The sequence below is a fragment of the Mustela nigripes genome, chromosome 6 (assembly GCF_022355385.1).
Source record: "Mustela nigripes isolate SB6536 chromosome 6, MUSNIG.SB6536, whole genome shotgun sequence".
Taxonomy (NCBI): domain Eukaryota; kingdom Metazoa; phylum Chordata; class Mammalia; order Carnivora; family Mustelidae; genus Mustela; species Mustela nigripes.
In genome coordinates this window covers 67,225,093-67,251,594 of record NC_081562.1, presented here as the reverse complement: position 1 = coordinate 67,251,594, position 26,502 = coordinate 67,225,093, and the positions used below count along the sequence as shown (strand labels likewise).

The following is a 26,502-nucleotide window of genomic DNA, read 5'->3' as shown; positions in this document are numbered from 1 at the left end:
GATAATGGGCTGAGGTCTCTCTAAGCCTTAGGCTGTGCTGCCTTGGAGGGTGATGCAGGTAAAGTCAAGCTATTTCTTGTACCCACTTCAATGTGTCCAGATCTGTATTTTTGTTTGTTTTGTTTTTTGCTCTAGTGGTGTGTTAAAACTTCTCTAGAAATATGGACTTCCACAAAGGCTCTTTTGTTCATGGGTAATTGTTTCAGGTAATACATTCTAGGGGCTCCTGGACCATGGCAGAGAGGGACTGGATCCAATTCACAAACTAGTGCATAGTCCATAGCTAGGACCAAGGTCTGTCTACCCATGACCTGACACACAGGTAAGCGAGATTCCTCCTAGGTTCTTTGGCATCCGATGCTGGATCCCGCAGTTCCCTCAAAGGTACTTTTGTCTTGGGTGAAAGCCAAATTTTTGCTTTTGGGGTTGGGGAGAGATAAAAACGAGGGATGTCTTTTGCTACCATAATGCTATTGTCAAAATCTTTTAATTAGAAGTGCACCTGTTCTCTCTAGAGGAACTTTGATTCCTGCAATCATTAAGTCTGGACTTAAGCTTAGATTCCAGTTTTGTATGGGTAACTTTTTTAAAATTTAAATTCTATTTCTCTTGACCAATAAGTCCTTAATATAGTTCCTGTTTCAAAAGAACCAACAACTAACAGTCATTCTTCTATGTTTGTCCCAAAATGGTCACGTTCATCAAAAGGCTGGAGTATGTATCTCAAGATAAGGCCAAGTATAGCCTGACACTCTGTGGGGGTGGTGAATTGGGAGATGCTCAAAAGACAGTTATGCAGTTGAAGAGTCAGCTGGATAATGCTGACAACCAACAACATGGAATAACACAGAAGGCCATTGGTACAGCAGTTCTAAATGCAGCCACAGAAATATCTCCCCTTCCCCTTGGTAGAGTATACCAACAGTTCATAAGTAGTACCTAAAAATGGAGACTGCAGTTTAGAAAAGACAAGACTCAACAGGTAGCATGGTCCCAGCACATTGGAAAGGGAGAAGCATAAGTCAAGAGTACAAACGGATCCCAGCTTTTGAAGATGCACTGCAAAGGAATGATTTTGGATGAAGACACAAACGAGGGACTCCAAGTGGGCACAAGTTGAAAACTGGGTATCAAGAACAAGACAGAAGATCAGAAGATCAGAACACAAACAGAATTATATATGATGCAATAATTCAAGATGGGATTATAGCTCCTTAAATCTTCAAGTCACTAATCAGGCCTGCTCATTCCTGTGCATAGGTGTATATTTATACACAGTTGTGAAGATAAAAACACTATAGCTTAGAGGAGTGGACAGATGCAAGGGCTGGGACCAAGACAGGAGTTGATAAAAGAGAGCAATGTAAATTTCACTGGCTTGACAAGGGAGCCCACCAAACCCTTGTTTAAACTGCAGTAGTTTAAATAGAAAATACTGAATCTCTATGTTTAAGCAAAGCTTTTGTCTCCTCTACTAAACACTCAAGGAAAAATAACAAGCCTAGAATTAGCATTTAACACCGAAACCTGTTTCTTGTAGCATGTTATAAGCCTCCAGAAGAAGCAGCAAAAGAAGTCTCACCAAACATATACCCTGTAACCATGACATGTGACAGATAAGGAGACCAAGATTCTATTCTGGGTTAAAAGCAAACAACCTAGTAACTTCCTTTCTTCTAAGTCTATGAAGTAATCTTTATAATTCTCTTTAATATGAGAAGCAGGTGGACAGTATATTTTTAGCAGGAAAAACATGCAACATTATTCAAATGGATAAATATAAATTCTGCTTTTAAATGGCTAACACCTACACCACCTACACAAAATAAAATATAAACAAAAACAACATTCTTATTTGGAAAAGCACTGTATATATGCTGCAGATTAAGAGAAAATATTTTATATTGAGTATTACAAATCTCACCTAAATCCTGAGAGTTCTTTTTTAAATTTTTAAAAATGACAGCCATCCAATAAATTACCTGTCTTCTAAAAGAATACTCCAATATTTTGCACTTCAGAAATTTTTAGTTTTTATTTGGCAAAGAGAAGCCTAAGAATTTTTTAAAAAACATTTCCAGAGGGAACATCCTTTTACCATAAAATAAATTTGTGTGATTTGGGAGGACAAATTTCAAATGTATATTTTTTGATATATGTGCCAATTTTACAATTAATACAAAAAAGATAAAGTTAGTTGAAATATTTTAAAAATGTAAAAACCAGTCCAGGCAACATAACTATACAATCTTGCTGTAAAAGTACTTATATCAAATTCTGCCCAAAATATGTATGTATAGTAAATTTTAGTTCCTCAAGTTATTCTTCACTGCCGGCTGGCTTTGCCATTTTCTGTCGTCTCCATTCTGAAAAACAGAAGGAAAAAAATGAGTGGTAAAACAAAACATTCAGTAACTACCCATATTTTTTCTCCAACTTACACACAAAATTAAACTATATATTCATAGGACAAAAGAACATCTGTCCTTTAGAAAAGGACTACAGTTGGGTCGCTCTGGTTACTCTACCTTCCTTGTTTCACAGATAGAACAAAAACTGAAGCTCAGAGAAATAAAGTCACTTTCCCGACTTTTTCATGGTACCCACTCAAGCTTAAAACTAAGGAAAAAACTTCTACCATTTACTCAAAAATTTATTTTCTTTTCCACTAAAGAACTCCTTTACCAATACATTTTCAAAAGGTCTTCCAAAAAGGATGTTAAAATCATCAGACTTGAGATTTATTTAATTAAAATCAACATTTCTAATACTGTAGTACTTAATAGAAATGTATTTCTCTCCCATTTTTAATAAGAGTCAGTATTGTATATTAAGTGTTCCTGATTTTTCCCTCTGTGATGTTTATTGAGCAATGAAATCCTCTAAGGATTACAATAGATTACAATACAATCCTCTAAGAGTTACAATCAATATAATCAAGTCTTTTATAAGTACCAAGAATCAAAGGAGTTAATTTTTTCTCTTTATAGGTAACATGTATCAACTCATTATATTAGTAATAAAAAAATGCTGAACACATGGGGCGCCTGGGTGGCTCAGGTGGTTAAGCCGCTGCCTTCGGCTCAGGTCATGATCTCAGGGTCCTGGGATCGAGTCCCACATCGGGCTCTCTGCTCAGCAGGGGGCCTGCTTCCCTTCCTCTCTCTGTGATCTCTTCCCTTCCTCTCTCCTACTGTGATCTCTCTCTGTCAAATAAATAAATAAAATCTTTAAAAAAAAAAAATGCTGAACACAACAAATAAGCAGTGTTTATTACTTTAACTTGTAATAAAGCAATTAAGAAAAACAATTTCTACAATAAATAATACAGACCCATTTTCCTCTTTAAGATGCTGATACAATTCAGCTCTGTTATTAACAGAGTTCAAACGTCCAGCAAACTCCTGATGTTTTCTGGAATTGGCAGTATTGATTCTATTACTCCACAGGGACAATAAGGACACTGGCCCTGGTGTTACATATGAAAGAAGAGAAACAAGGTAGAACTCATTACTTTAAAATTTTCAAATTTAAAAAATTCACCTTTAATTCCATTGTTCATTTTATAAAATTAAAGCAATATCATCTTTCCCTTATTCTAAATGTCCAGGGGTCCCCAAGACCAGTTACTAATTTGGTGATTTGCTGGAAGGATTAAAGTAACTAAATATAAAGTTACAGTCTGGGCTAAGAACCACTGCAGCAACAGAGTAAGGATACACAGCCAGATCAATAAGAGCAAGAGATACACCAAGCAAAGGACAGAAGAATCCACTTGCAAGCCTTACATGCTCTCTCCCTAGAGTGAAGGTTCACACCAAGTGCACGGTCCCTCCAGCAGCAAAAATGCAGCTGTGTATGTAGAAAATTTCTGCCCCAAAAGCCCGTGTAAGACTCAGAACCCTGGGTTTTTATTAAGAGCTGGACAGAAAAGCATTCTCTACCAAACTACAATTACCAAAGTCTAGACTCTCAGGTAGAAGGCAAGTGTTCAGATGTAAGACAAAATAACTTCATCATTCAGGGAATGTGTTAGAAGCCAAGTTCCTAGATGCCAACCAATGGCCAAACTTAATGATAATAGTTTCAAGTTTGCTATGTTATCTCTTTCCTACACAATACAAGAAAAAGGCAAAGCACTAGCACAGTCTAAACAATTTTGAAAAGTAGAAAAAAGAAGACTCACTACCTGATTTTAAGACTCTGCTTATCGTGATCCTAACAGTGTTGTATTAGCAAAAGAATAGACACATGGACCAATGGGACAGAAAAGAAAACCCAGAAGCAGACTTCCACATATAAAATTAATTGATATCTGATAAAGGTGCAAAGGCAATTCAATGAAGAAAAAAATAGCCTTTTCAACAAATGCTGCTGCAACAATTGAGACATTACATAAAAAAGAAAAAGAAAAAAGAACATTGACTCATATCTTACACCATATGGAAAAATTTTTTAAAAAAACCTCAAAATGGATCATGGCCTAAATGTAAAATCTAGAAGTATACAACTCCTAAAAAAGTATGTAGGAATACTCTGTGACTTTGGGCAATGCAAAAATTTCTTATCAATAACACCAAAAGCATAACCATAACATTTTTTTTTTATATACTGGACTTCATCAAAATTGGAAACTTTTGCTCATAAAAGTCAGTTAGGAGAAAGACAAACCAGACTGGGAGAAAATATTTGCAAATCACGTATCCAATGAGGCATTTGTATCCAGAAGAAAAAAGAAGTTCTCAAAATGCAACAAAAAACTCTCAAACAACCCAATTTAAATGTAACCACAATATCTGAATGAGCCCTTTATTAAAGAAATATATACAGATGGAAAATAAGCAAATGAAAAGAGGCTCACCATCATCAGTTATGAGGGCAATGGAAATTAAAACCACAATGAAATACTACTACATACCAATCAGAGGAGAAACAAAAGAAATCCAGCAAAGGCTCTGGAGGATGCAGAACGACCAGAACTCTAACTGCTGGTGGGAACACACAATGACACCCCAGTTTGGAAAAATAAGTTGGCAGATTCTAATAAAACTAGTTATCTATAATGTGTTTCGAAAAACCACTGACAAACACACAACACAGATGAATCTCAAATGTATTATGCTATATCAAATAAGCCAACCTCAAAAGGCTGCATACTTTATGATTTATATGGCACTCTGAAAAAGGCACAATTATAGGAAAAGAAAATGTATCAATGATTATGCAGGACTGAGAGTAAGGGGAGTGTAGGATGATTACAAAGGCATAGTCCTAGAGAATCATCTGGGTGATGGAACTGTTTAACTCACAGAACTGCCCATCAAAACAAGAGCTGAAGAGATTTTCACCAAATCTAGAGGGTCTGTTTGGAATAGCCTAACCTTACATGCAGAGTATATGTCTGGCACAAAATTTACTTTGGACAGTCCCAGGAAGTCATTTTTCAAACCAGATGAAACTGAAGTATATAATAAAAGACCTGCAGAAGTTGCTAATCAGAAGAGACATATGACTTAGGTTGTAAAAGAGAACAGAAAAAAAACCCCGAATTTCAAATATCAGCCTTGAAAGGAAAGTTACAAGAGTTGAAGAGAGTGATTTGCAACAAAATCACTTCTCATAGGGGCCAATCTATTTAGTGCTTCCAGTCTGGGAAGCATCAGGGATCTATTTAGAATGACAAGGGAAAAAAAAGTGACCAGCAGATGTAGGTATGTACACAAATTTCTTTTTAAAAATAAAATGGAGGGGGGCGCCTGGGTGGCTCAGTGGGTTGGGCCTCTGCCTTCGGCTTGGGTCATGATCCCAGGGTCCTGGGATTGAGCCCTGCATCGGGCTCTCTGCTCGGCGGGAAGCCTGCTTCCTCCTCTCTCTCTGCCTGCCTCTCTGCCTACTTGTGATCTCTCTCTATGTCAAAAAAAAAAAAAAAAAAAAAATCTTAAAATGGAGGGTGCCTGGGTGGCTCAGTGGGTTAAGCCTCTGCCATCAGCTCAGGTCATGATCTCAGGGTCCTGGGATCGAGGCCGCATCCCAGGCTCCCTGCTGAGCAGAGAGCCTGCTTCACTCCCCCCACCCCGCTCTCTCTGCCTCCTTGTGACCTCTCTCTCTGTCAAATAAATAAAATCTTTAAAAAAAATAATAAATAAAATGGAGATAATGGTATATGTGTTTTCGTAGCCTGCTTTTTCCCCCTTTACCTTATATTTTCATTCATTCACTCATTCAACAAGTAATAGTTTAACTTCTATGCACCAGGAAATTGAGTGGTATGATATAACACTAACTTTTATTTTATTATTTATTATTATTTTTTTTTAAAGATTTGATCTATTTATTGTTCAGAGAGAGAGGGAGCACAAGCAGTGGGAGTAACAGACTGAGGGAGAAGCAGGCTCCCCACTGAGCAGGGAGCTCAATGAGGGATCCAAGTGGAAGGCAGATTCTTAACCAGTTGAGCCACATAAGTGTCCCACACAGTAAATTTTAAAAAGCCCTAGCATTTTGGGCACCTGGCTGGCTCAGTTGGTACAGCGTGAGACTCTGAGACCCCAGGCCATGCGTTCGAGTCCCATATTGGGGATGGAGCCTTCTTAAAAATAAAAAGCCCAATCTTTTTAAATGTTTCAGATTAGTAGTAGAGGCAGGATGTCCACAAGCAATGTCAATCCAAGACTCTAAGTGCTACCTAGTGTAATCCTGGGATGCAATGGAAGCATCTAACTTAATTATAAATGGAGGTCAGGGAAGTCCTTCCTGAAAAAGGATTTGCTTAAGTTGAAATATGAATGATACACATTAGCAAAAGGGAACAGTAATTACTATTCTTGAGCTATATAAATTCTACCCTATGGACACACTTTCATTTAGTTATTTTTTACTAATAGGATTTTGGTTTCTTTTAACTCTTCTTTTAACTTCTTTTAACTCTGCCATAAATAATTTTTAGAGTTTTATTTTCCAAGGAACATAGAAACATTGTTTAGATTAAACCTAAATTTCTCACCCTAATCAATTGGCAAATTGTGGCCTGTGAAAAATAGAGTAATTTATCAGACATTTATTTATTTCCCAAGCACTCTGGCAAATGCCTGAAGGGCAAATACGGTAAGATCACCCTTATCTCTGACTTCAAAAAAATCAGTAAATGGAGAGGTATTTACATGTATCACATTATATATACACAATGGAAGTATATAAAAAACAAACAAGGCTTCTCCCTAGGATCACCTTCCAAAAGTCATAACACATCTAGCCCCAAGTCTTACTGCCTTAGGGAAGGCATAGTAGCAAGAAACCAGACAGTCCTTGTTACATCATTTGCCATTTATTCTAAAAGGACTAATTCTAATTTATCTTCAAGACAACTAAAGCCTACAATTTCAGGAGCTCCCAAGCCCAATTCATATCTGACAGCCAGAATTCCTTAAAGAAGAAATTAAGCATTTCACTCTATTCAGAGATAAAATGAAATTAAAACATTGTGGGTTGGTTGGTTTGTTTTTAACAATGAAAACATTACTTATAATACCTTTACTGAAAGTCATTCACACCAAATTGTAGACAGGTAAATTAGATCTTTCCCTAAGTTCAGTACGAGTTTAAGGAAGAGTTTGTGTTCAGTAAACCTAGCATACCTGATATAGAGTCAAGAATATAAATGAATTCAAGTTCACATAATTAAAATTTCCTAAAACACAGATTTTATAATAAAAGTGTTTATTTTCCAAAGGCTTCGATAATGAAGGTATGACACTACTTTTCCTTTAATACCAACAAATTCATTTTCTGCCTTTGTTTTCCAAGGCTATAAGGAGAATTTCCCAAACCACATCCAGAAGCAGTTAGTAGCTCTTCCTCACATATGCAATAATATTAAATGACACTGCAGAAAAACTAAATCGGAAAACTTTTTTACAAACACAGTTGTCACCACAGTTCCCACTTTACCTTTTGATTTCTCTACTGGTGGAGTTTCATCCATTTCAACCAGGGGCTTTTTGTTTGGAGGTTCTGGGGAATCAGGCGAATCTTTTATAATCTCCGCTTCAGCCAACTCTTCTTTTCCACGTTCTAAGATTCCTTTTAATCTTTCAGAGGGACAAAAAATAAAATTGAAAGTGTTAAATCTAACGGGTTCAATAATTAAACTAGACTTTGCAAATTGGTTTTAATAAAAGATAGCTGCTCTCACAGAGGAAACCTAGAAACTAATCTAAATATCAACCTCCTCCTAAAATCAGGTAAGAGAACTTAATGAATTAAACACATTTCCCTTCTCCTTCATCATAATAATGTAATAATTCACTAATGTAGTTCACTGTAAAATAAGAAAACATGGGAGGAAAATTTAGGAAGTTAAATTTTAAAATGTCAGAAGTGTGATCTTTGGAAGAAATGTCACAATTTTAATTTTTACAAATACGGACAAAATACTATTTCAAATTACACTGAAGATTAAGAAATCTACTAACATTTGTGGCCCAGTTTACATGCTGTGGAAATGTATTTACAGTTCACAAATTAAGAACTAAACTCTAATCTCATTTTGAGTTTCATCAGAGAACAGAAACATCTCAAAATATATAAACATCAGTGGTGTCTGAATGAGAATACCTTTTCCCACTCTTCTTAAAGTGAGCTAATTGTGTTCCAGAAATTCAGTAGCCCTAAGAAAGAAATGAACTTCTATGGTCAAAGAGAATAAAATGTTCTACTTATTTTTGGATATAATGATATGATTTCTAGAATTAGCTTCAAAATATTCCCATGTGGGAGGAAAAGTGGTGGTGGTGGTGAGGTGAGTGGCTGTGGATATATGTGAAATGAGATCTGCCATGAATTGTTAAAAATAAATGAGTAACTATTAGTTCTGTTGTTATAGATGTTTGAAATTTTCCATAGTAGGTTCTGTTTCGTTTTTAAGGGACTTACTAACATGGCCATTACAATATTTACCTGATTCTTTTTCTGATTTCTGGCAAGGAGGTAGAAGCCAAAGCCAGCTGAAATGTTATGATACTTTTATTCAGAAGTATTTACTACTGGGACACCTGGGTGGCTCAGTTGGTTAAGAAGCTGCCTTCGGCTCAGGTCATGATCCCAGCGTCCTGGGATTGAGTCCCACATCAGGCTCCTTGCTCAGCAGGGAGCCTGCTTCTCCCTCAGCCTCTGCCTGCCATTCTGTCTGCTGTGCTCGCTCTCTCTCCCTCTCTCTCTGATAAATAAATAAAATCTTTAAAAAAAAAAAAGTATTTACTACTTTTTATGTTTTTTAAAAAATTTTAACCTTGATGTTACTGTCTAAATCACAAACTAAGGGAAAAGAGTGTATTACTGAGGAAGGTTTTCAGAAATAAGACTGCTCTTCCTCTATGCTCCCAAGGATATCCTGTGCCTATTTTTAGAACTGCATCTTCCACACTTTGGTGTAATCAATGACTTACATGTCTATCTCTACCACAACATTGTACATTTTTCCAGGGCAAGAATCTTACACCAAATTCACAACACAAACAAGGCATTCAGTATTTACTGAACAAAGAAATAAAACCATTTTTTTAATATTCATACTACATAAAGCAAAAACTGGTATCAAACTAGTTATAAAATTAAATAAACATGTATTAAATGAATGTATGAATGTGCTACATGCAGCATGTGATACACCAAAATGCACCATGGTACCCTATTGTCAATGAGGCACCTCTTGGGACTCCTGGGTGGCTCAGTTGATTAAGAGTCTGCCTTCAGCTCAGGTCATGATCCCAGGATCCTGAGATTGAGCCCCACATCAGGCTCCTTCCTTAGCGGGGAACTTGCTTCTCTCTCTGGCTGCCACTCACCCCGATTATGCTCGCTCTTTCTCACTCTCTCTAACAAATAAATAAATACATAAAATCTTAAAAAAAAAAAAAAAAAAAAGAGTCACCTCTCTGAATCTTGCCAAGATTTCTCCTGTTCATAATCTTTCACAGCCTTCTCTGATTTGTCCTCCTTGTCCTCCCTCTTTCGTCCTCGTTTCTTTCGTTCTTCCTCTTCTGGGGGTTTGCTCCTACATGCCATCAGACATTCCAAGACTCTTTGATGTTTCTCTGAGTTGTTGATATGAGCTCTGACAAGGGTTTCTAATTCATTCCACATGATACGGTATTGTTCATCTCTGAAGTAAAGATTTAAAATTGGGTTCTTAAGAAATACTCTTTAAATAATATTGAAGGTCATTTGCTACTGGTAAAATAAAGTAAAAGGAATCATTACACATGGACTTTTTCTTCCTAGACAGTTCATGATGTAACTCTAAGTTATAATATCCAGTTCTGATATTCTGTATTTTGTATCATTTCATCTCAATCATACCTCCAACCATATAATTTACATATGAAATAAGTTAGCTTAAAAATAGTATGTATCAAGTAATGTGATATACAGAGAAAGTAAGAAAAAAACTACCTCTTAGGGCCTTTTCCTCTTGTACCAACTGTGGAAATAGGCAGAGGATCATTTTTCCTTTCCATATCAACTAAGTTGTATATTGTTTTTTGACAGTTTAACACATCTTCTTCTGTCAAAGATTCTTTCACAATAACACTGGCTAATGGAACTACCTGTTAGAATTTTTTTAAGAAATAAAAAGAAAATCTGTCTTGAAAAACAAATATCAAAAGCATCTAGGGAGAACTTCAATTGATTTTAAACATCACCATGGTGAGATAACCTATAACCATCATTTCAATTTTCTATTAGTAATTCTTAATCTACAGCAAATTCCTATATTTGATTCTTTGCTTGAGAAATGATATCTATAAAGAATATATAACCAATCTAGAAGAAAGATTGAAAACTATTTAATACTTACCGCTTGCATGTTAAAAATGGTGGTTTGTGAAATAATCATAGGCCAGTAACGGGTATGTTTTTCTAACTGATCTTTTGCTCGTTCCAAAGGGATCTCAAGACTTCCATCGATTTTGTATCTGGGGTCTAGAAAAGGAGTTAATCTGTTTTCCCTCATAAATTCACCAAAATCCTAATGATAACCAAATAAAATAAAATTAGAAACTATTTTCTAATGTTTCAGTATGGATTACATGTAATAGTCTGTTTCCCTGATGTCTTCTGTCCTGTGATATGCAACAAAGTATTTCCTGTAACAGTCCCCTTACTAATTTTTTCCTTTCTTTTTGAACATGAAACCTATTCGCCTTTATTACAGGGGAGATGAAGAAAGCCTCAAACATAAATGCATTCATGGTTCTACTTTTTAAAAACCAAGGAACATTCATTTTTCTTCACTTATATAATTTAACTCTTTTATATCAGGGATTAATCATATTAGAATACCAATGCTTACTTTAAAAATTACCTTGACATAACATCAAAATGTTAACAGTGGTTATCTTTGAATGACAGAATTATAGGTAATTTATAGTCTTTGTTTTTGATTTAAAAAAAAAGAAATCTGTATTCCCTAAGTTTTCTGTGATGAATGTTTATTAGTTTTCTCCTTATTAAAAAAGATTAAAAAAAAAAAGCCTAATCAAAAATAATTACCTGCAGTATGTAACACTTTTTGATTTACAAAGTATATTCCTATACATTAATCACATTTAATTTTTACCACCACCTCAAAGCAAACAACTCTGAAGTACCAAATGTAAAAGAGGGGAGGGGGATTGAAAAAATTAAAATCAGAACAGAACTTCTACCCAAAATAAAACTTCCTTACATATACCTTTAAATAACAAAAATTTAGTGTTATTACAAAGCAGCAGTGGCCAAATATTGAAAGGTTTTTATTTGCCATTAAGTAATAACTTAAAACAAAATAAACTTCCACCTGAAATATTAGTTCAAATCAATTTCCATTCCTTCCTACAATTTCAGGGGTCACTGCTACCCATATACTTCTAGATACACACTGAATATATAAGGAAGAGTATATAGTGATAAAGAGCTCTTTTGACAGAAAAGTCAAATCAGAAGAATAATATATCATTAACTTCTCCAAACCCCATTTGTAACAGATCTTAGCATGTAACAGCCATTCAGTAACTACCTGCTAAATGGTGACAGAGTCAAAACATAAAATTTATAAATATTGGAATCTTACCGTGATCCGGTAGTCTGTAACTCTGCCTCCGCATCCTTCACTAATTGAAGGCGGATCTTCTAGAATGGATCGAGAACTGCTAAGGACATGTAAAAAAATCTCTCCTCCGTGGCTACTAAGCATATGACTAATGACTTTGGAACCTGACTTTCGTGGTTGTTCCAATAAAACAGAACGACCTGTCAAAAACAAGATTATTCTATCAGTGATGAAGTTCAAATAAACTCTTATTTTTTCCCTTAAAATTTATGTCTAGATTTTTCATTTCATTAAGCCTCATATTTTAAGCAGCATTGGCTAATTCAGTATATCTGCATTTCAAGTCCTAAGAGCCTGAATTCTAGCCTCAGTTTTCTCTTGGTCATGCCAAGTTTACATAGTTATGCAGTTTTCCAAAGTAAGTATAGTGGTCTCTGGTATAACGTTTGGTTACAAAATTTATACATTACAAGTACGTAAGATTTTCCTCCCGGACATCAAGAAGAAAATGGAGACAACTGTTGGATAACTCTTCAAATCTCAAAGTTATACAATATTTGGGGGAGAAAGCAAAAAGTCTCCATTCACTTCCACAATACCTCCTATATATCAGCATGGTTATTCTAACTACTTTTTATTTTACATGACGAAAGGTTATTTAATCTGGACTTTATGGAGGCTGATAATCAAATTTTGCTTAATTTTGACCCATCACATCAGTGCTTTCAAACCTGGGTTGTGATCACTGGTAAAGCTATTTTAAGAATTTAAATCCAGTAAATGGACTCTTCATAATTTTTTTTCAATTTTCGCACAAGGAAACCATGGATTCAAAGTCATGTGTTAAGAATCATATGGTATAATATTGAAAATACAGTATTTATGGTTAAGGTAAACTGTGCAAAAAATAAATTCATATATACTTGCAATTTAAAATTCAATAGGCCAAAACAAATAGTCTGTACTATTCTACCAAAAAAATCAACTTAGATTCTAACAACAAAATCTTTAAAAATACTTAAAAAATATATTAAATAACACTTTTTTTAGATACAACAATCTGAAAGGCATAAACTCATCTTATTTTTAAACAGTAAAACTGCTAAAAGGGTTCTTACTATTACGTAACTTTAGAAGTGTTTTAGGAGATAAAATATGTTCAGACTATATTAAAGAGAGCTTTCTAGAATTCAGATTTTCACATTTCTTACTAATAATTGCACTTGTAATATTCTCAGACAAAACAACTAAATGTTGAAAATTACCATTTAGAAGAAAATTAGTAAGGCAGGAGGAAGGTCTACTATTTACGTCTACAGGTGAAATTCGGTAAGCGCCAGTGCAATAGTGTAATTCTGAAATGGAAGAAAACACTGATTTGAAAGAATATAAAGAAATATTTCCATAATTAAAAGAGAAAAAAATGTTCATTGAGACCCTAACACAATGAAAAACAAAAATTCAAAAAGACATACATACTTTAAGAACCTTTGATTGGTTCTTTTCTCTCTCAATTTCTTTAAAATACCTACCAATGTTATTTGTCCTGGGTGTGCACCACTTTAATGTTATTGTTTCTTTAAACGAGCCTTCTCTACTGCTGCCTCCTATGTGGGTATCACCTTTAAGAATAAGCCAGAAAAACAATATGAAATAGATCACAAACTTCAAATTGTTAACTCAAGACTTCCAGAACAGTTTAAACTCTAGGCAAGAAAATACCTCTCAGAGAACATCATTTTTATACAGTCTCCTAGAAAGATACCAAGTAAAACTTGGATATTAGCTTTGATTAAAATAAATTATTTAACTATCCTCCATATTTCTTATTAATCAATCATTTCAGTCACTGCACTGAAAATCAACAGCAAAATAAAAAAAAAATTTTTTAAAGATTTTATTTATTTATTTGTCAGAGAGAGACACAGTGAGAGCAGGAACACAAGCAGGGGGAGTAGGAGAGGGAAAAGGAGGCTTTCCAGTGTGGAGCAGGGAACCCAATGCAGAGCTTGATTCTAGGACTCTAGGACCTCTTTTTGACCTGAAGAGAAGGCAGATACATAACGACTGAGCCACCCGGGTGCTTTAGGAGCAATTTTTTTTTTTTTTAATTTTAAGAATCTACAACTGCTCCCCTCTGACACCATTAAATGATAAGACAACAAGGTTAAATACTTAAAGAAAGCTTCAGAAATCTAAAATACACAACTGATCATCCTGAATCCTAATGAATTTATGAGAAGAAACATAAAATGAACGGTCTGCAAAGTAAATATAAAAAAAGATAGAACAGTGAGCATATTTTGCCTTAATGGACTCTAAAGCACAACATCTAGAGTGACTAGATGCTAATAAAATAATAATGAACAAATGCAAACTATAAAGTTGACAAAGCTTTGAAGAAGATGTATACAGTACCAGGAGCATCTATAAAAAGAGATCTGACCTAATCTAAGACATCAGGGGACAGTTTCTTTGAGAAAGTGAAAACTAGTTTTCATCTAAAAGGTAAGTAGAGGGGCACCTGGGTGGCTCAGTGGGTTAATGCCTCTGCCTTCAGCTCAGGTCATGATCCCCGGGGTCCTGGGACTTAGCTCAGCAAGGAGTCTGTTTCTCCCTCTCCCTCAGTCTATCGCCTCCAAACCGTGTACATGCGCACACGCTCTCTCTCAAATAAATAAATCTTAAGGAAAAAAAATAATAAAAAAGGCGACAATGACTACCAATTCAGGGCTCAGAGCTCCTCAGTTGTTTTGGGAGTGTTGAGTTTTAGGACTCTGAGGCAGTACATATAATTAGGCAGTAGCAGTAGAATCTGTAGATCTGGAGCTCAGGTAAGATGTGCGGGCTAAAGTGTAAGCTTACTCGTCAAAATCCAGCTCTTATGTCATCTCTGGAAAGCTTGCCTAACCATGGAGGCATAATCACCTGCAATCCCTACATTCTCACAGCACCCTGTTCCTACTGCAAAGCTAGCATTTTACATAGGTTGCCCATATGTCACACATACAACAGGTCAATCAATAACTATCTGAAAGAAATATTTTGTGTCACAAAGAACACTCTTAATATTTTTGTTTTAAAAAGTAAACATTTTATAGGCGCCTGGGTGGCTCAGTGGGTTAAGCCGCTGCCTTCGGCTCTGGTCATGATCTCAGGGTCCTGGGATCGAGTCCCGCATCGGGCTCTCTGCTCAGCAGGGAGTCTGCTTCCCTATCTCTCTCTCTTTCTGGCTGCCTCTCCGTCTACTTGTGATTTCTCTCTGTCAAATTAATAAATAAAATCTTTAAAAAAAAAAAAAGTAAACATTTTAAAAGTTGGTTATTACCTCACAGATTCTTAGTAATTTCCACATACTATATTTTTAAAAACAAGTTATTTACATTCCTTTGTTAAACATAAATAAAACCATTTATCTTAACAGTTTTTCTCATGTTAGAAATCTGTATTAGGTTAATTTCAAGATTCCTTATACATGTAACAAATGTTATGACTGGTTGAAGGTATTAACTTCAGAAAAGTTGTATACAACATGATCAAAGTCAACCATTTATTCTCTGATAGCATCAACTTCCATAGAAAATATTCTAAAGGACTTAACACAAATGCCAAAACTTAAAGGCAACATCACTGAACTTTAGGAATGGATGGAATATTATAGTTCATCTAATAATCTTCAATTCAGTAAAGTATGCAAACTGAAGTCTACAGACAGGGGTCTTGCTAGATGGTGGCAAAGATTTAGCTAAAACTCTTATCTATTATCTCCAGAGTCTTCTCCCCCAAACCATGCTGATACAGTTACAGAAATGATTTTGGTGATGGGATCTACTGACTCAATTAAGTTTTAGGGGAAAGAAAAGAAATTTAAATTTAAAAACAACTGGTTTTTATGCAGGCAAGCTGGAAGTCTATCACTTTTCAAGTCAGTTCTTGTTCTTTTTGCTTTCCCAAAGCAGTTTTTTTTTTTTTTTCCCCCCAAAGCAGTTTGCTTGCAAAAGGAAACTATGACATGACTGTCATGGCTATCCCTCTCAGTATTTGTTCTAGTCACCTCATGTTTCCCAGAGGAAAATTCTACAGAATGCTAGTTTCATGGTCATTAATAGATAATACTGTGGAATAAGTGTGGAAGGAAATGGCCACTATCCATCAGGTTTGTTTACTGACAAACTTCTCAAAGTTGTTAGTATGCTTTCATATGTCAGATCTTACAGAATACTAGCTTCCGACATCTCTTACTTACCACTTTTCAGGAAATCCACATGAGCGTCTTTGTGATGAAGCAGTTCCACATCGTAATTGGCAGATGTGTTAGCATGTTGTTCTTCCTTCAAGCAAAATTTAAAATAACTTGGTTTTATTTTCAAAATAATTAAGTTACTTATTGTTCGTTTTGCTTCTTACTTCAAGTGAGGTAAAATACACGCAACAATAATTAGCTATAATGGGAAAGTTTGCTCAGTGATTAATCTATTTAAAGATGCAATAGTTTTCCAAGGCAATATGAACTCTATATAAAAATTACTAGCTATATATAAGTAATAAAGTATTTAATGATTTTTCTTACATCAGAATTATCATAAATGATGACTCTTCCAAACCGTTAGATTTTTTACTCCAAATGTACCGTCCTGCCAACACTGCCATAATATTTACATATAAATATATAAATATTTATATATTTATATATAAATATTATATAATTGAAAGAGTTTATACAAATTATAAGTGAAGTAGTTCTTTACAGGAGGAAATAGCATCTTTAAATACCTATAAGAAATTAGCAAATACCAGTTATATGAAATAGCAAATACAGACTAATAAACAAGTTTAGTAACTTGTTTTCACTAATTAGTATATAAGAACTTCAATATTATCTATTTACAAGAAAAAGATATGAAGAAAGAGTCACACCAGTTGCACACAAATATGATCAAATTTAAAAAACAAGGTATCTGTCACCCTCAGAGTATTTTTCTTGTAATTCATGAAATTACATATATTAAAATATATTACGCTAATTTACTTGATAATTGCTTCTGCATCCAAACCATTCCACTGGATAAGGCTACAATCTCTATTAGAGAGCCAGCCATTGGTATAAGGAGGAAATTAATAATAAACTGATCATATTTCTCAAAAAATTTAGTGTTCATTATGTGGCAGCAAAACAATGAAACTGGACTTAAAGCCAATTTGAATGTTTAGATATGGTGACTACTTCATATTTGCAAATGTAACCAATAAAATTAAATTCAACTCTGCTCAGTAAAAATTCACCTGAAGCTTATTATGGGCCAGGCGTTGTGCTGGTCCTAGGCAACTGAGTGATAAAATAATGGAAATGAATAGGTACCAACAGATTCCTAACAAAATCCATTAGTAAAATCATGTGACTTACATCTTCCGTTTCAGCTGGAATATAATAAACTTTTAAAACTACAAGCTATTTTTTCCCCGTCAGATCTATTAGTTACAAACACCTTCATACTAGATGAGTAAGAACAATAATAAAGGAAATAAAAGATCCACTAGGATGCACAAAATAAAATCTAGTAACATACTTGTCAGGAAAAGAATCACAGAAAAAGTAATCATTTAAGACACAGATTAGATTTTGATGAAAATAATGAGAACATAGTTAAAAACAAAAAAAGCTAATATACAGTGCTCTTACTAAAAAGAAAAATACAGGATTTTGTTCTGTGATACTTTCTTGTTGCTTTTCACTATGTACTGACCTGGTCAAAGACACTGAATGTGGGCTAGCAAAACAGAAAATATGATATGGGGAGAAAAAGTTAAGGTTCAATTAAAATAAACAATACATGTCAAAAAAAAATTTTAAAAAGCAAAGCAGAGCTTTCAAAATAGCAAGAAAAGGAGCTGCCTACCTTCATTGGAATATTTGTAATAGTAGTTGAAGCCAAGTCAAAATGCTGTTGTACTAAAATATTTAATTTGGTAGCAAGATGCCGTCCTGCCCGAACACTATGAACTTCACTGGTTAAAACGGGAGATAACTACAAAAAAAGTATTAAAAAAAACCCATAAAACATTAATATAGTGTAACCTAGTGCCAATATGTTTACAGATGGGAATATAAGTATTTTTACTTTTTAGAATTTAGAAAAAATAAAAAGGCCCATAAATTAACTATGATCATTATTTTAGCAAAAAATTCTCATACACTCACTCAACAGATAAATACTAAGAACTTACTATATTATCTGCCAGAAACTGAACTATTAGAAGATGTAGCAAATAGGCAAAGTCTTTGTTCTCTTGCAACTTAAGTGTGGAATAGTCTTTGATTTAAATATTTATCTTAGTTTATAGTTTTTACTTCTATTTATCTATATGCAAAACGATTTGAAATGGCCGAGAGAAATACTATAGAAAACAATTAATTTTGTGGGGAGGAAAAAGCCCTGTAACTAAAATTACTTATTTTAATAAAGAATGTGGAAATTGCCATAAATGTCATATTTCACCACCAAAAAATGCAATCAGGCTACCAAAAGTTACTTACAACAAGATTATATAAGCCTTCACTCAGTCCAGGGTATAATATTTAGTGTAAATAAATTTTTAGTCATCACAAAATAAAGCCAACATGCACCCACATTATCAAAAGAGGCAGAAAAACGTTTTAAAAAAAAGGGAGGGGCTTTCACTGGAAACCACCTAAAAACACAATGATAGAGTTAATGACCTAAAAATACCACTTAACTATCGAACACTTGGGTAAGGTAATACTTCCCATGTTTATATAAATTAAGGCTAAGTGAAAAACCAGAACATAAGAACATACACATTTAATATAACTATATAAATCCATACATCTATTTTCTAAACACAACACTGATGGAGAATATTATGTGATACAATCTATTTAAAAATCAGCAGACTCATCTTTTCCCTTTAAAATTGTTCAAATTTATTTAAAAAGTAAAACCAAGATTAAAAATTAGTTTTAGCTTAGTCCTCTGGACATGTAAAATTAATTTTATCGGAGTCTATTTTTGTTAAAAAGTATATTGCCTTTCTAATGATGAAAAATAGATTCTTATACAATAAAAAGTCATTAAAGCAACTGAAATCCATTACAGTAACTGAAATTTTAGGAACAATACAGACTATGTATGGTTTTGCAACACATTTAAATTTCAACAGGCAAGCAAAACAGAAAGCATTTTAACATCTATGATTGTAACATAAGAATCATCCTAAGTGTTTTGCCATAGAGATTGCTTTGAAACTCTCAAGACCTTGGCAGAAAATGTTGGCAATATGACCATTTTTATGCTAACCCTTTTTTAAAAAAAATTTTATTTATTTATTTATTTGACAGAGAGAGAGAGATCACAAGTAGGCAGAGAGGCAAGCAGAGAGAGAGAGGAGGAAGCAGGCTCCCCGCTGAGCAGAGAGCCCGATGCAGGACTCGATCCCAGGACCCTGAGATCACGACCCGAGCCAAAGGCAGTGGCTTAACCCTCTGAGCCACCCAGGCGCCCCAACCCTTTTTTTTTTTTAAAGATTTTTTATTTATTTATATGACAGATAGAGATCACAAGTAGGCAGAGAGGCAGGCAGAGAGAGAGGGGGAAGCAAGCTCCCCGCTGAGCAGAGAGCCCAATGTGGGGCTCGATCCCAGGACCCGGGACCATGACCTGAGCCGAAGGCAGAGGCTTAACCCACTGAGCCACCCAGGCGCCCCTATGCTAACCCTTCTCAGCGCTTCTTATTAATAAATAACAGTGATCTGTCCTTGCATTACTTCCGCACTTACCTCCTTTTTAGGACGATCAGATACAAGGCTGTCTTCACCAACTGCGTAAGTATGGATCAAGACCAGCTCACACTTCTGAATCTGCATGAGACTTAAAGAGAAACTTCTTACTTAGAATATAAGAATACACAGTATGTAAAGAATCCAGGTTGGTAAACTATTGAAAGTTTAATATATCAAAACAGTATATCTCTATAATCGGATATTGCTGTTAATATAAAAGCTAAATATTTAGAAAAACCACATAATTGCTCTACTAATACGAATATGAATTTACTATAAATGCAAAAATGATACTTTCTTGTGTTTGAAAAATAAAGGAAAATGTCTTGTAATCAGGAATAATTTTTAATAGATAACCGCCACAGAGAAAATGAATATATTGTGTATTTGTTTCTCTTTTACTAATGATTTTTGGGGCCCCTGGGTGGCTCAGTGAGTTAAAGCCTCTGCTTTCGGCTCAGGTCATGATCCCAGGGTCCTGGGATCGAGCCCCACATCGGGCTCTCTGCTCAGCAGGGAGCCTGCTTCCCTTCCTCTCTATCTGTCTGCCTCTCTGCCTACCTGTGATCTCTGGCTGTCAAATAAATAAATAAAATCTTAAAACAAAACAAAAAAAAACCCAAAAACTAATGATTTTTAAGGACAAAAATCAGGTAATAATAATAGAAAATAATCCCACTCATTGACAATAATACCAGTACTCCAATTAAGAAAATTAGTAATAGTTCAATCAAATATAAACTCCACATTGCAACTGTCCTAAACATGTCTTTAATAGCTTTATTTACTTTTTTTTTGGTGAGTGGAGGGGAGGTGGTAGAAGAGGCAGAGGAAGAGAGAGAGAGAGAACCCTGAACCCTAAGCAGACCCCATGCTCAGTGCCAAGCCCAATGCAGGCCTTGATCTCATGACCCTGAGATCATGAACTGAGCCAAAACCAAGAATTAGACACTCAACCAACTGAGCCACCCAAGTGCCCCAACTTTAATCCTTTTAAAAAATTCATACAATGCAATTAGTTATGTTTTGATTTGGTACATATTAAATAGTCCTACCAACTACAAGTTTGTAACACAAAGTATGAGAGCAAGCCATCAAAATAAGTATGCTTTATAAATGTATGTATTATTTTACCCTTCTCATCACCTTTCCTATCAAAAAAAAAGTAAAATTTTAACATGAAAGAGAAAATGGAAAAATTTTCTGATCAAACATACATTTTTTGGCTAATTTGTAGAGCCAGTGGAGAATTCAAGGGAATGCTACCAATTACTGTTATAATCATTGGAATAATTATAATGAAACACAGGACTATAAAATGGAGTATTTATTTCACTTATGATCATACTCACTGATCTGAATTTGCAGCAAGCTTGTTATGCTCATGAATTGTTTCTTGGACACAATCCTCAAGCATTCGTACATGACTATCACTATGGCATAAAAAAGAACAAACCTGAATATACAGTGAAAAAATTAAACACACTATTCAGCTGCAGTATCTTGTTATAAGCACTTAAAATTACTTCAATAAGAACTGTCTTTAGCATGTTCACTCACAATACCAAAGAATCAGCTGAAAAACTAATGAGAAAAAAAGTCAAATTAACCGATATGATGACAATCTAAGTAGATTTCACTGAAATGAGTATGTTAGAACTGGATAAATACGGCTTCAATATTAGAAAGGCTACTTGAAATATGCCTAAACACTAACATGCTGCCCCTGTTTTTTCAAATAAAAACTGTAATAAGACATTAAAATTCCCTTAGTGAAAGAATTATTGTGATTAATGTCTCACCTTTTTGCATTAGTAATGCAAATTATTCGTCCTCTATTTCCAACACGTTCTGCATTTTCCATTAATAGAGTACGAGCCTCATGTTGGTATTCTGTAATTTTACACAGGGTTTCCACTGCTGCAACGAGACCATGCAGAATGCTGCAGCATTCTGGATCTGCTCGTGGATTAGGAGGCCCAACAGCAGCTAATGCTGCCATTAGCTGAAGAAAAAGAGAAAATGATTATATTGACAAGAGTATGTACAAGTCAGACAAAGACATCACAAGAAAACTACAGCCAGTATATCTTACAAATATGGACACAAATAACCTCAACAAAATACCGCCAAACCAAATTCAGCAACATATAAAAAGATTTATACACCATGACAAATTATACACCATGACTTATAGCCCAGGAATGCAAAGTTGATTTAACATCTGAAAATTAATTAACATAAATACCAATAAAATTTTTCAAAAACCCCATGATCATCTTCATAAACACAGAAAAAGCATTTCACGAAATCCAGGGCCTTTCATGATAAAAACAATCAACAAACTAGATATAGGCAGGAACTTCCTCAAGCAGAAAATGTCACCAACAAAAAACCTACAGATGACATCATCTTTAATAGTGAAGATTGGACATATTCCCTCTAAGATCAGGAGTAGAAGAAGGCTGTCTTCTCTCATCACTTTTATTCCACACTATATTGGAGGTCCTAGCCCGGGCAATTAAGAAAAAGAAATAAAAGGAATCCAGATTGGAAAGAAAGAAGTAAAATTATCTCTATGTTACAGATGACGTGACTTTTTTTTTTTTTAATATTTTTATTTATTTGGGGCGCCTGGGTGGCTCAGTGGGTTAAAACCTCTGCCTTCAGCTCAGATCATGATCCCAGGGTCCTGGGATCGAGCCTCACATTGAGCTCTCTGCTCGGCGGGGAGCCTGCTTCCCCTTCTCTGCCTGCCTCTCTGCCTACTTGTGATCTCTGTCTGTCAAATAAATAAATAAAATCTTTAAAAAGAAAAAAAATATTTTTATTAATTTGAAAAAGAGAGTGAGTGAGCACACAAGTAGGGGGAGCTGGAGAGGGAGATGGAGAAGCAGGCTCTCTGCAGAGCAGGGAGCCAATGCAGGGCTCGATACCAGGACCCTGGGATCATGACCTGAGCCAAAGGCAGATGCTTAACCAACTGAGCCACCCAGGCGCCCCTATATGATCTTGTATGTAGAAAATCATAAGGAATCCCCTAACAAACTATTAGAAATGATAAGCAAGTTCAGCAATTTACAGGATACATAATCAATAATAAAAAATAAAATTGTACTGCAACACATTTGCAATGAATAACCCAAAAATGTAGAAAACAATTCCATTTATAATAGCACAAAAAGAAAAATCTCTGGGAAAAAATCAACAAAAGAAGTGCAAATTTTATACCCTGAGAACTACAAAACACTGTTGAAAGAAATGAAAGATCTAAATGAATGTAAAACATCCCATGTTCCTGGATTGAAAGACTTAATATTGTTAAAATAGTAACATTACTCAAACTCAACTACAATTAAAACTTAATCCATGTCAGAATCCCAGCTGATTTCTTTGTAGAAACTGACAAGGTGATTCTAAAATTAATATAGAATTGCAAGAGTCAGAGAACAGCCAAAACAATCTTGAAAGAGAACAAACTGGAAGGACTTTGCTTGTATATGGATAGACACTCTGGAATGAGCCATAAAAAACTAATAGTGGTGGGGATAAACAGTAATTTGCTGGTAAATCAGCTCTCTCTGAAGTTGGGGGTGCAGGGAAGTCCTAACTTGTTTTTGCCAGTATGTATGGTTAAATAAAATACTCCCACCATGGCAGATTTCAAGCTTTACTGAACACAAAGTTGGTAGGAGTTGAACACATTCACCTGTTCCAAGTTGGTATAACCGGGGTCTAGCACACCACTAACTGGGTCAGGGGATGAACCGGAAAGTTTTCAAGGTCTACCTTTTACTACACATACAAATATGTATATGTGTACATAAGTACATGTAGGTTATACATACATGTGTATGTATATATGTAAATTTAATTTCTAAACTATGTAAATATTACCTATTCATGAAAAGTAATCAGAAAAGAAAGAAAAAAACTGTGTATAAATGACTATACAAAGTCCCTGGTACATAGGAGAAACTCAATTAAAAAAGTAGCTCGGGGGGCACCTGGGTGGCTCAGTGGGTTAAGCCTCTGCCTTCGGCTCAGGTCATGATCTCAGGGTCCTAGGATCAAGCCCCGCATCAAGCTCTCTGCTCGGTGGGGAGCCTGCTTCCCTTCCTCTCTCTCTCTGCCTACCTCTCTGCCTACTTGTGATCTCTGCCTGTCAAATAAATAAATAAAATCTTTAAAAAAAAAAATGTAGCTTTTTAGGGATGTTGTGGTCCTAGAGAAAGTAGCAGAAAGCAGGCTTAACTTTTGGAATCAGACAAAGATGGAATGAAATTCTGGCTATGCCTTTAAACACTGTAACCCTGGTCAATCTCTCCTAACCTAAAAGTGAAAAAAATATAATCTGTCCCATATTAGTGCAATACTTTCAAACTTTATTTAATTGAGCCTACAAAAACCAGACCCAAACGTCTGAACTCCAACAATTTGGGGTGATAAAATTTAAGATGTATAGGATAGAGTCATGTGCTGTAACAGAAAGAGCCCTGGTCCCAGGTATGTAAGTCAAAACACGTCTGGCTCCCGTGGGCCTCTGTTCCTTCACCTGCACATGAAAGGAGTCGAAGCAAAGGATGTTTACAACCCTTCTAGCCCCAAAATTCATCTTCAGTCTACTTCACTTGTTACTCATGATTGTTCACAATAATTAGGGAAAGGTGTGACATGGTTAACCAAAGCTAAACATTAAATGTGTTAACACAAACAAGATTATACATAATGTATACAAAATGTCAATTATTTTATATAATCTTAAACACCAGTGATCTGCTATATAGTTGCCTTCCTAACTAGTTTCCCCTTCTGTTCACAATTTAAAAGCAATCAGCATGATACAATGTGCCTTCACATTCAGAAAGCAGAGGGAAGTAGCAATTCTCTTATCATTACTATACATACCATTATCAAATGCACAACTTTTATAGCACTGCAGAAGTAAAGAAAACCTATACAAATTTGTACTGATTTTTATTCAGACACAATTAGAGAGGCTTCAGGCTTCCTTCATAGTACCTCTTAAAAAAAGTAAAGCAAAAATACATGCCCTTTCAAAAAGAAAATGCAGAGAGAATGTACAGAGTCTTCATTATTTTTTAAAGTAAAGAAAGAATTAAGAATGCTCTGGAGTAATATCAATGCAAAGCCAAAACAATAAAAGCCCACTGAGCGAGTGTATTACCTCAAAAGAATAAAAGATTAGATATGTTTACATATTACAACACTAATCACATTTTAAGACCAAACACTGTGATAAACACATTTTCTTTAAAAATGTTCCATTTACGGGACGCCTGGGTGGCTCAGTCAGTTAAGCTGCTGCCGTCAGCCCAGGTCAAGATCCCAGGGTCCTGGGATCGAGTCCTGCATCGGGCTCCTGCTTCTCTCTCTGCCTCTGCCTGTCACTCTGCTTGCTTGTGCACTCGTGTGCTTTCTCTGACCAACAAATAAATAAATAAATAAATAAATTTTTTTTTTTAAAAAGTTCCATTTACAACATATTTAGATGAAATTATTTCTATTGAAGGATATCCATTAACAAAAAAACTTTAACATGAAATCATTCAAAAAAATGTATTCAAATATTTCACTAATGCCTCTCATATTCATATTCATCAGTAAAGAACCCAGGAAACTGAAGTCTGTCACCCAACTCAACAAAAGCAAAGAACATAATCTATCACAAATCTCAATATCCTTAGACAAATAATGTTTAAAAACCATCAGGCCTAGAAAGCAGCTAGTTCAAACTAGAGCAAAAGACTATGCTCCAAGAAGTATTTCAAGCAAAAAACAAGCTGCTAAATTTCTCATACACTTATGATAAAAATACTAACTTTTTAAAAAAGATTTTATTTATTTATTTATTATTTGACAGACAGAAATGACAAGCAGGTAGAGAGGCAAGCAGAGAGAGATGGGGAAGCAGGCTCCCCGCTGAGCAGAGAGCCCGATGCGGGGCTCGATCCCAGTACCCTGAGATCATGACCTGAGCTGAAGGCAGAGGTTTAACCCACTGAGCCACCCAGGCACCCCTATATATTGACAGGTTTTATAGAGACATGAGGAAAAGCAGCAAGATACATATAAAATAAAGCAAATTAAGAAAAAAAGGAAATGATAAGTTGAAGCAATAAACAAAAAGTTACACAAAAAAGGAAAAAATATTTAAGTCAAATAATTATGTGGTACACCTTAAACTTATACAGAGCTGTAAGTCAGTGATATCTCAGTAAAACCTAAAAAAGAGAAAGGATATACCCATATATACTACTTAGCTTAGCAGTAAATAACACTTTATACAGATATCATTGCAAATATGCAATTCTAAATTAACAAAAATTCTGATATAACAACACTGAGAAAATGAGGGAAGGTAAGAGGGTAAGCATGGGTGACAAGAAATCTAAAAGTTAAATTTTCATTAACAATAATGATAAAAAATAAAGTTTAAATTGAGAACTCAATCAATAGCAGTAAAAACCATTATTTAGAAATACGGAAGTACATACTAGATGAGCTAGAGTTGAAAGTTTGCTTCTAGGAAGTGGGAAAAGACTGGAGTGAAGACAGCTGTTTTTCATTTAGTATTGTTTTAAAACTACAGGCA

The 26,502-nt window shown here is 35.0% G+C and overlaps 1 protein-coding gene across 1 annotated transcript in view; it reads right to left on the bottom strand.

Moving 5' to 3' along the window:
* Nucleotides 1–2,008: 2,008 nt before the first annotated feature.
* The window catches only part of INTS13 (integrator complex subunit 13), a 28,408-nt gene continuing 3,914 nt past the window's right edge, over nucleotides 2,009–26,502 (bottom strand). Inside the window, exons 4-17 of the mRNA XM_059404789.1 lie at nucleotides 21,689–21,891; nucleotides 21,239–21,319; nucleotides 19,884–19,974; nucleotides 17,986–18,114; nucleotides 16,335–16,419; nucleotides 13,621–13,710; nucleotides 13,354–13,443; nucleotides 12,110–12,288; nucleotides 10,856–11,026; nucleotides 10,450–10,604; nucleotides 9,929–10,159; nucleotides 7,948–8,087; nucleotides 3,334–3,469; nucleotides 2,009–2,366 (exon numbers count right to left, since the gene is read on the bottom strand). Coding sequence (XP_059260772.1) covers nucleotides 2,327–2,366; nucleotides 3,334–3,469; nucleotides 7,948–8,087; nucleotides 9,929–10,159; nucleotides 10,450–10,604; nucleotides 10,856–11,026; nucleotides 12,110–12,288; nucleotides 13,354–13,443; nucleotides 13,621–13,710; nucleotides 16,335–16,419; nucleotides 17,986–18,114; nucleotides 19,884–19,974; nucleotides 21,239–21,319; nucleotides 21,689–21,891 — 1,821 coding nt within the window. The 3' untranslated portion in view covers nucleotides 2,009–2,326. The remainder of the gene's footprint in view (nucleotides 2,367–3,333; nucleotides 3,470–7,947; nucleotides 8,088–9,928; nucleotides 10,160–10,449; nucleotides 10,605–10,855; nucleotides 11,027–12,109; nucleotides 12,289–13,353; nucleotides 13,444–13,620; nucleotides 13,711–16,334; nucleotides 16,420–17,985; nucleotides 18,115–19,883; nucleotides 19,975–21,238; nucleotides 21,320–21,688; nucleotides 21,892–26,502) is intronic.